General features: G+C 36.0%; 2 protein-coding genes across 2 annotated transcripts; one reads left to right on the top strand and one right to left on the bottom strand.

Annotated features, from left to right (window-relative positions):
- The first annotated feature begins 1,954 nt into the window (after positions 1–1,954).
- On the top strand, positions 1,955–2,683 carry LOC120152832 (thioredoxin M-type, chloroplastic-like). Its single transcript, XM_039164953.1, has 2 exons — positions 1,955–2,222; positions 2,290–2,683. Exons 1-2 carry the CDS (start codon positions 2,012–2,014, stop codon positions 2,607–2,609), a joined length of 531 nt encoding a protein of 176 aa, XP_039020884.1. The 5' UTR covers positions 1,955–2,011; the 3' UTR covers positions 2,610–2,683.
- A 184-nt stretch (positions 2,684–2,867) lies between these two features.
- LOC120152831 (transcriptional corepressor SEUSS-like) lies at positions 2,868–8,512 on the bottom strand. The gene is made up of 10 exons (XM_039164952.1): positions 8,240–8,512; positions 6,439–7,783; positions 6,241–6,360; positions 5,974–6,022; positions 5,548–5,762; positions 5,388–5,456; positions 4,923–5,020; positions 4,611–4,704; positions 4,336–4,405; positions 2,868–3,883 (listed from the first exon to the last, which is right to left on the bottom strand). Exons 2-10 carry the CDS (start codon positions 7,492–7,494, stop codon positions 2,940–2,942), a joined length of 2,715 nt encoding a protein of 904 aa, XP_039020883.1. The 5' UTR covers positions 7,495–7,783; positions 8,240–8,512; the 3' UTR covers positions 2,868–2,939.
- Positions 8,513–9,922: the final 1,410 nt, after the last annotated feature.

Here is a 9,922-nt window from a genome sequence, read left to right on the forward strand (position 1 = left end):
ATCTTCTCATTGGAGTCTTCCCTATGTGTAATCGACTCCCTTTCAAATTAATTCAAATCAATTCATAAATCTCCAATTTTTCAAATTAAAGTCATAATTATTTTTAAAATATTATTTAATTTTTTTCTTGACACTATATATATATATATATATATATATATATATTATAGTTCTTTTAATTTGATCCTTGAATGTTGTTTAATTTATTTAAATCTTATCTTGTAATTTCACATTTGTTCAATTTAGTCCTTTAAATTATATTTGTATATGAAATTGGCCTATAGTTATTTATATTTTTATAATTTACTTCAAACCCAATAAATCAAATAATAAACTTCATTTCAAACTCTATAAATTATATCATAATCTCCAAACCCTTTAAACATTTTTACCATCTTTTTAAATGGATTCAATTTTATCCATTTTATATTAATTTCAACTTAACTTTTTATAATTATTTTGATTTGATCCCTTATCCTTGCGTGTTGTTTAATTTATTTAACTTATTGTTTATAATTTCATGTTTATTCAATTTAGTCCTTACTTTTTTATTAAAATTGACCCATAATTATTTTTATATATTTTTTTATAATTTACTCCAAATCATATACAATTACAAATTATAATTTGTCTTTCATGAAGGACAAAAAATAATTAATCCAAAAATGACCCGACTTAAACTCAATTTGTACTCTATAAGATCCAATCTAAATTTTGTTTGTCAATGATGTGACCCGATCTGAACGAGATCAACTAAAGTCCATCTGAACCTGAATTAACCTGGTATTTAACTGTTTCGGACCTAAACCGTTTGGACCTTAACTGATATCTATTCGAACTGAAATTAACCCGATCTGAACCCATACTTAAATCTGGTGTCAAATCAACTTAAAAATGATCCAAACTGATTTGACCCGATCTTATCCGAGTCAAACCATCAAATTGACATGACACGACTTGTATTCGATTTGAACTGACCTGACAGGATTCGACTAAAACCTGAACGATTACCTGATTTGACCTAAAACTAATAGTAACAAAACTCTAAAATGAGCAACCTAAAAATTAACCCTAAAAACAATAACCCTAAAATCAACCCTAAGAAAACCTTAAAATTGGTGGTGCGTTGAGATGATTTTGGGACGATGGCGCTTCCTTGAGAAGGTGTCTTCCGTCATGCTAGAAGAAAACTTTTTATTGTGGCAGCGCCTTCATCCTATGTAGTAAAAATGAGTGTCATTCTGAAAAAATAAAATTTTTGTAATCTTATTTTGATAATTAAATATTTTTAACTATTATTTTAATTATTTTACCACTATATAACTCCATTATTTTCCGAAATCGATAATAATAGACACCACTTCAAAATACACTTAAAATATAAAATATTTTAAATTTGTTACTAGGAAATAATATATATATATAAGAAAAAATTTCATCTTTTGTGTTTAAAATTTTTATCAAGTTGACTTTTAGTTTTTAAAAGAAATATATCATTAACTAAATAATACAAATTTCAATCATCCATATTTGTATTTTTTAATGATCAAATTAATAAAAATTATAAACATAAAAATTTAAAAGCAATTTTTATCTTTTTTATAAATGTTAAATTGATAAATAACGTTAAAGTGTAACAAAATTTAATAACGTAATCGAGATGTTTAAATAAAAAGAATATTGTGATTCAGTATGACAAAATTAAAATAATAATAATTTTAAAATAATATAAGTACTATTGTCATATTTAAACTAAATATAAACTATTTTAAACAGAATTACAAATGATTAAAGCTATAGTTTTCCTTGTCAATATAAGGGTCACTGAAATTATCAAATGTTATCCATATGCAATTTGACTCTTTTTCGAGCACCTCATATTTTCTGTTTATCAAAAGCTAGACGACTGAAATATAAAAAAAGACTCCAACAAACAAAAATTAAAAAAACCAAAAATCCAGTCCATAGTTTTATTCCCAGTTATCTTCCTTTCCAAATAGATTATCAAAGGATGGCTCTAAAAGGCTGTTTCCAGTTGAGCTCGATTTACAACACCAGAGCCACTGTGCTTCAAAGCTTCCCTCATCATTCTTCTGCATCTGTTGAGAAGATCCATTTGCTGACATTTAGTGGGTTGAAATTCAATAAAACCAGTTTATCATTCACTGGTAGATCCCAAAAATCCAGGCTTGTATGCAAAGCTAGTGATGCTGTTGCTCAAGGTAAGCATCTTTTTCTCTTACATATCTACTCTTTCTGACTTCATCTAAGTTTATCTGCAATTTGCAGTTGAGCAAGTGACAGAGGCAAACTGGGACAAGCTTGTCGTCGGCAGTGACAAGCCAGTTTTAGTCGATTTTTGGGCGCCATGGTGCGGACCCTGCCGAGTGCTTGATCCAGTCATAGCTGAATTAGCCAAGGAGTATGCTGGAAAGATTGTTTGTTACAAGCTCAACACCGATGAATGCCCTAACATTCCGACGAAATTCGGGATTAGAAGCATCCCGACCGTGCTGTTCTTCAAGAATGGAGAGAAGAAAGAGAGTATCATTGGTGCAGTGCCCAAGGCTACCATTGCAGCTACACTTGAGAAATATATTGATGCCTGAACTTTGAAGCAAAACCATTTCTTGTAAGAACTCTACATGGTTTGTTCATGCCATGCTATGTCAGTTTCTTTATGAATAATCCATTTCAAATGACAATTTATGCTCAGTAATTTATTATCCTTCCACTTTGCTTGTGCAGTAAAGGAAAAATATAATCATGGTAAACAAATTAATAGGAAATTGGAGCAACTTCAAAGTTGCCGTCAATAAAACACTATGCTATATGTTCTTCACTTTATAAGAAATTAGTACACAGTGGGAGGAAAGGCCTTGATCTATCATATAGTGTAATCAAAGAAAAACCCAACAGGTTTTTTGCACATCAGTTTCTCATGGGGAAGGATTCCAATCAAATTGACAATTATTAAAACCTTTGACTGTTCCAAGCCCATTCAATAGCTGCTTCCCCATGTCCTGTTGTTGGTGGTTCATGAGTTGTTCCCGAGCCATCTGCACCATACCGATCCTACCGTTCATGACCGGGTTGTTTCCCATTGTTGCTCTGATTCCATTCATTATAGCAGACTGGCCAAGTCCACCACTCATTGAACCAAACCCAACGCCACTAACTGGATTATTGCTGTTGATGACCCCGTTGCTGATCAAAGTGTTGCCGCTGTTGAGAACTGTATTGTTGCTTGGTGGTAGCATTCCGTTTACGCTCGTCACATCATTGCTTAGAGTGCCGGCACTAACCATGCCACCGGTATTATTGAGTTGGCTAGACATTATTTCATAAATGATTTTCTGAACGGAACTTTGCGATTCATTGGGGTCTGCCTCACCAGAAAGAGCTAGCTGCTGCATGGGCATGTTCATTGCCGGAGAATTTGTGGAACTCATGTGACTGGAAGCTGCTAAGGCGCCATTTGGAGCTTGAGGAGGATTTGCTTGTGCTTGTGTTTGTGGTATTGTGGTAGAGGAGCCCGGCGATGGAATCTGAACAGAGTTTCCACCATAGGGACTGCTTGCATTATTTATAGAATTCGGCTGCCTGGAGCTCATGGAATTCTGGTGTAGAGGCCCAGCGATGGTTCCGGCAGATGTCGATGCAGATGCTACATTAAGTGAGTTATTCATATTAGCCACACCATTGTTAGCAGGAAGCTGCATCCCAGAAGCCTGGGCATTACTTTGATCACCATTAGAGCTCTGGGCTATCATTTGCTGTTGCGATGTCTGCTGCTGCTGTTTTAGCTGTTCCTCGGACTGTTGAGCTTGAGCATAAAAACCAGATGAAGCGCTTGTTCTTCGAGGGAACTTAGCCAAACTCTCTGCCGAAAAACAAAATGAATGAGATAACCGTCCAGCCAAGAAATCATAGAGCCAACACGAACAAATTAATCTGAAGCTAAACTAGAAAGTTCTTATTTCTCTCACTATTTGCAAAATACAAACACACTATTTTCAATGGTACAGCTAAATGAACACATCGGGTTGTTGATAACCAAACACCAAGAACCCTTTCAAAGTGCAAAATATAAAACGTAAGAAAATATCACACGACCAGCCGACCACAAGCAGATAGTCAGCGAGAGCTTACTGAACTCCCACTGAAATTAGGTTAAAGGTAAACTGTTACAAAAATGGAGGTTACTAGAAACTCTGAAGAGCAATTGCAGGATGCCTGGACTGCTACTTTCAAGTGTTTAGAAATATATTTAAAATGAAAAAGCCAATGAGAAGGTATAATATATTTAGCAAAGTAGATCTTGTCAAAACTTACCCATGGGTCCGGTCCTCGTTTCTCTGCTATAATCAATCAAGTCTTTCATGCTATTAACCACTTCAGATATCTGTTGAAACCCCAACAAAATAAGGAAACAATGCATTAGACAATACACATTTCAAAAGAAAAATTCTTCATAGAAATACAACTACAAAACTTGAGTTCACATTTTAGTTTTTTCCATTGTCACTCATAACATATAACAGACATTTTGATGATGGAAATACATTCAATATGGAGCAAAAAGAACTCGATAAGATTGTAGGAATCACCTGAAGACATCGCACGTATCTCTTTGTATAACCCAAATCATTTACCAATGGCACTTCCAAGGCTTTAGCCAATTGCCGAGCTGATGCTACAAACCTAAAGTTCATTCATAGCTAATTAGAAATCCATGCACGTAACATAGATCACACTAAAATGTATTTAGTAAACAGAAAAAAGTAGACAGATACACTGCAAGTTGGTTTAACATCCCCACCGCCCAAGAACATGGGTGTGTGAGAGAGACCAACACTCTAACCAGGATCTATGAGACTTTTCATTTATGACCTTTACAAACCGAATACAAAAGGACATACAAGTTACAGTTATTCTGCAAATCTGGAGCAGATAAATTTGTTGATGCGTTTTGAGTTGCAGCTTGATACTTTTGAGCTGCCGCCCCAAGCTGACTAACCTGTACCATCCAGAATTACAACCATCAAATACAACCAAATGGCATATAAACAGCGATCATACAAAATGATAATCCGCTTCATAGTTTAGGGAAATAACAAGAAAAATAAGATGATTCAGTATCATCATTGATATGTTATTTTCTAGACTACAAGAACAGTGCAAAAGGAAGATTTCATGCAGCCGATCATAAAATAGAAAACATCCTAACTTATTGATCGGTTATCTTTGTAAAAGCAGAACATAAAGAAATGTTGATGGATCTCCTGTACTTAAACTCAATCAGCAAGTCTCCATAGACTTCATACGGTCCAGAAATACTGTCAGCAGCATATATCAGACATTCTCAAGCCATAGAGACTCATAACCTGAGGTATCAATAATCTTCTAGGGATGAGTTCTTCATGACGCCGAGCACAAAATTCCCAAGAACATATCTGGTGAAAAGAATATAAGAGCCAAAACTTTGTTAATGATACCCCCCAAAATGTTCAAAGTAAATGTAAAGCCATTACTTCAATTCGTAACCTTTAGATCTGGTGAGAAAACTATCCGAAGCTGACCATCACGAACAACACGAAGTTGCTCAAAAACACTTTCTTGTATTGCTTTTGCATAGTCCAAGACAATTTGGCCCGATGAAATCTGATACTCACGGGGCATATCAACATAAAGAAGTTCTTCTAAAGTACCACTTTCATATTTAATCTTGAAAAGCCTAGGGAGAACTTCGACAGTCGCCTCTGAAAACACAATAGGAAGGTATTAATATATAGGAGAGAAATGGATAAATTAGCCCGCAAGAAACCAAAATATACCAATTTATGCAAGAATAAGATGACATTTAAGTTTGTTGCAGCCCATATGTAGCACAATACATATTAACCACACTAATATACAATGAGAGAAAGATGAACAACCACAAAAGGAGACAAAAGAAAGAAAAAAGCATACCAAAACCACGTCCTGGCTTCCGATTGCATATTTCACAGTGCCATACACCCTGTAACATTTATACAGTGGTTTAAACCTCCTTTATATTAATAGTTAGTCATTAGAAACAAAAAATATAACATTATATACTCAAACCAGGAGGAAAATTTCATCTATAAGGTGAGCAAACAAACAAAGATACAAAGTTCTAAAGATGACAACTTCATTCAATGAAATAAGAGTGCCAGTTGAATAAGAAGACTTGGAAAGTTTTAATCAGAAGCAGACCTGAGGGAAAACACCAGTTGTTTGGCAGCCACTTCCATACAAAGAAACACACCACTTCTTTTTGGCATTCGGTGCAAAATACTCGGCAACAAATTTTCTCCAAAATTCAATGTTGTTGTCCTACACAGAGAACAAGAATGTTACATACACAAAGCCACTCAATGCAGAGGAAAAGATCTTTAGCCATGGAGATCTTACTTCAGGTCTATGTTGTTGCTGATAAATGTAATGTGTCAGACGCCGGGCACACATCCCGGGCTCATATGCTGATTTGACGGGTGATCTCAAAGGCAAATTCTGCTGTTGAAACTGCTGCTGAAATTGTGACCTTTGTTGAGGTATTGCTTTCAAAAGTTGCTGCTGGTGTTGTAGCTGTTGAAGCTGCAAGAGTCTTTGTTGATGCAAAAGATTAATTTGGGCGGCAGCAGTTTGTGGGGACTGCCGTGAAATTTGGAGTAAATGTTGCTGTTGCTGCTGCTGATGCAAAAGCAATGACTGATCTGAATGTTGAGGTTCCATTTTTACCTGTGCCAAAGTCCTTGTAGGCGGGATTTGTTGTGGTTCCAGTTTAACAGGAGCAAGATTTCTACACGATTGCAACTGTTGCTGCTGCTGGCCATGCTGATCATTAGCCAGTTGTTGCGGCTCCAATTTGACGGCTCCAACGCCAGCCAAGCCTCCTCTAATAGATTGAAACTGTTGTTGTTGCTGCTGCAGCAGCTGTCCTTGCTGGGTGTTGTGAGGTGCAGAGACTTGTTGCATTCCCGGTTGACCATGTTGGAAATGTTGTGACTCAGGTTGTTGGGGTTGCTGTTGATCCGGTAAAATAAGGTTTCCAGAAAGGTTTGAAAATTGTTGGCCTTGAACTTGACCAGATGATCCAGGGTTTGCCATGTTCGATGGCACAAATGATGATGATGGGGCATTAAACCCCATCCCAGTACCAACATTTGAAAGTGGATCGGATTCAGCCCCTGGGTCAATTCCTCCACGCTGAATGCTCCCAGGACCAGAAAGCTGAGGGTTCAGACCCCCATTCCCGAATGACTGATTAAGAAGGGAAGACACATTAGGCACATTCCCAAGCATATTCATATTGCTAAACCGAGTTCGAGGGGACACTAATGAAGGGAACCCGGATTGAGAAGGAAGACCACCGCCTTGTGACCCTAACATCCCCGAATTAGTCCGCAAAAGAGAAGATGGAACTGACTGTGCACCACCTATAGGAGTAGAAGGACCCAAAGGCACCATGTCACAAGAATCACTACCTAAAACTCACACACAAAACTGAACCAACTATCTAAATAAACTACTGTTACAGAACAAATCACAACAATGCAGCCATAGAGCTCAAAGAAATCAGCAGTTTATCCCCTGCTTTCAGCTTCCCACTCATTGTGCACAAAAAACAAGGGTTCGGTTCAGTGCCTGAGGATATAGCTTCGTGTTCCATAATACAAGCTCCCCCAAGAAGGAGCTCTGATTCTGAGCATTCTAACATTACAGACAAGCAACAGTTGAAAGGCTTTCGCAATAATTCCTGTAGAGAAAAAGAACACGAGAATCTTCAGATCCACTGTAACATAAATCATCTCCAAAAAAAATAGTAACAATTAGCAGAAATATAATTAATACTTTCAACCAAAAAAGAATGTAACTTTAGATTCCAATAAGCATATAATCAAACACCACTCAAAGAAAAACCCAAATCTCAAAAACTAACAAATTTCATCAAAATCCTACAAAGTTTTACTTAAATTTAAAATAAAGCCACAAAAATTCACTTACCAATCTCAAGTATTTAGCCTCCGAAATCCCCCAAAAATTGCAACTTTATTAAAAGAAAAAACTAATGCTCAACCAAATACATTAAGAAAACCAACTAAACTCGATCCAGCCACTAGCAGCACAAATCAATGATCCAGACATAAACCCAGAAAAGATAGAAGACAAATAACAAAACGGTCAAAGCTAAAAAGACTTCCAGAAGACTTACCCGAGTTACAAAAAATTCCACTGCTACTATGAAAAGATAAACAAAGAAGAAGGGGCAAGGGGAAAAAAAAGAGAAAAGGAAGTTTCCGAAATCTTCAAAACTTTGATTTCAATCAAAACACACCCAAAACAAAATACCCAAATTTTCTTTTGAACTCTCTTTCACTTCAATTCTTTTACGTTTTACTTCAATGAACTGAAGCAATTAATATGGTTTTTACTCACTTCACCAGGGAAAACAAAAACTAAATCAATTTTCTTTTCTTGTCTAAGTACGTACCCTGCTCTTCTCGGCTTCGTTGTGTTTAGAGAGAGTATTTTTTTTATTGTCCTCTGCGGACGTCAAAATTGCATTCCATTAGATTGAATTTTCCTTTTTCCCTTTTTTTCATTTCTTAATTTACATGTGGGTGGCAGTGGTGATGTTTTTTTCGAAAAATTATCGGTGATTGGTATATTTAACGATCTAATATCGGTCAGATTATATTTTTTGATTTAACATCCGTAGCAGTCAAGCGTGTCCCTGAACCGCACTATATGTTAATTTGACGCCACGTGGAATATAGCGCGCCCCTGTACCGCGTTATATGCTGACTGAGTTACACGTGAGGTATAGCGCGCCCCCTGCTCCGCGCTATACGCCACGTAGGGGTATAGCGCGGATCAGGGGGCGCGCTATAAGTCGTACCAAAATTATATTTTAACGCGGTCACTGGTCCGCGCTATATAATAATTACATATAACGCGGTGCAGGTACCACGCCTTCTATGTTTATAAATACACTCCTCCGGTTCTCACATCTCCTCGCATCTCTCCTCTATCATAAATTAATACAACAATTCCGTCAACGAGTAATAATTCTAGCAATCTTCTCATATTTGATTTATAAGTTCGTGCGATTTTTCGTTATAAGGTAATTTTGTTATAATTTTTTAATTATACTTATTGTTTATTATCATTATTTGAAAAAATATTATACTAATTATTTTCAATTAATTTTTATGTTTGTAAAATTGAAAAGCGGGAGCATACGTCGAAATAGTTTTGCGGTGCAGGTAATAATATAAAATTATATTATTTAAATTATTTTCGTTGATGTGTTAAAAAAAATTTGTGTTATATTTTCGTTTATATATAATTTATTTAATCAGGTTTGTTTCAGTTATTTTTTTTTGCAGATATAATATTGCCGCACTTTTAAACTTAAAGAATGGCGCGACTTCAGCTATTGCTTATTATGATGGTGAAATTCAAGAAGATGAAACCGACGTTGTTTTCGTATCAAATGAGCGTGTTAAAATATCATTCAAGAGAAACATAACTCTTGAGGAGCTGATAACGAAGATTTCGAGGAAGATTCATGTTGGAAGTAGTAGAAGAATGTCGTCGTTGCAGTATAGATTTTTAACATCATTGTTGCCATTAACTTATACAACGTTCGAACTTTCGAACAATGATGATGTTCAAATGATGGTTGAAGCTCAAAGTAATCATTCAGACGCCGCTATTGAGATGTATGCACATTTTGTTCAAGTGCGTGCTGTTCGGGGTCAATCTTTAAGCTCACACTATGGGCTGGCTGAACAAGTTGATTAAGTTGACAGCCCGACTACAGTAATGTGTAATGATTTTAATGCCATAATGGGGAGACATTCATTCGCAACTCCTTACGATATGTACCGAG

The sequence above is a fragment of the Hibiscus syriacus genome, unplaced genomic scaffold, assembly GCF_006381635.1.
Source record: "Hibiscus syriacus cultivar Baekdansim isolate YM2019G1 unplaced genomic scaffold, ASM638163v2 tig00111095_pilon, whole genome shotgun sequence".
In the NCBI taxonomy this organism is placed as follows: Eukaryota; Viridiplantae; Streptophyta; class Magnoliopsida; order Malvales; family Malvaceae; genus Hibiscus; species Hibiscus syriacus.

Excerpts from the sequence above, each read along its gene's own strand:
- LOC120152832 (XM_039164953.1), top strand. The coding sequence starts at position 2,012 with ATGGCTCTAAAAGGCTGTTTCCAGTTGAGCTCGATTTACAACACCAGA. Across the intron at positions 2,223-2,289 it reads TAGTGATGCTGTTGCTCAAG|TTGAGCAAGTGACAGAGGCA; the intron begins GTAAGCATCTTT and ends TGCAATTTGCAG.
- LOC120152831 (XM_039164952.1), bottom strand. The coding sequence starts at position 7,494 with ATGGTGCCTTTGGGTCCTTCTACTCCTATAGGTGGTGCACAGTCAGTT. Across the intron at positions 5,457-5,547 it reads TTTTCTCACCAGATCTAAAG|ATATGTTCTTGGGAATTTTG; the intron begins GTTACGAATTGA and ends TCTTTTCACCAG. Across the intron at positions 3,884-4,335 it reads AACGAGGACCGGACCCATGG|AGAGTTTGGCTAAGTTCCCT; the intron begins GTAAGTTTTGAC and ends GTTTTTCGGCAG.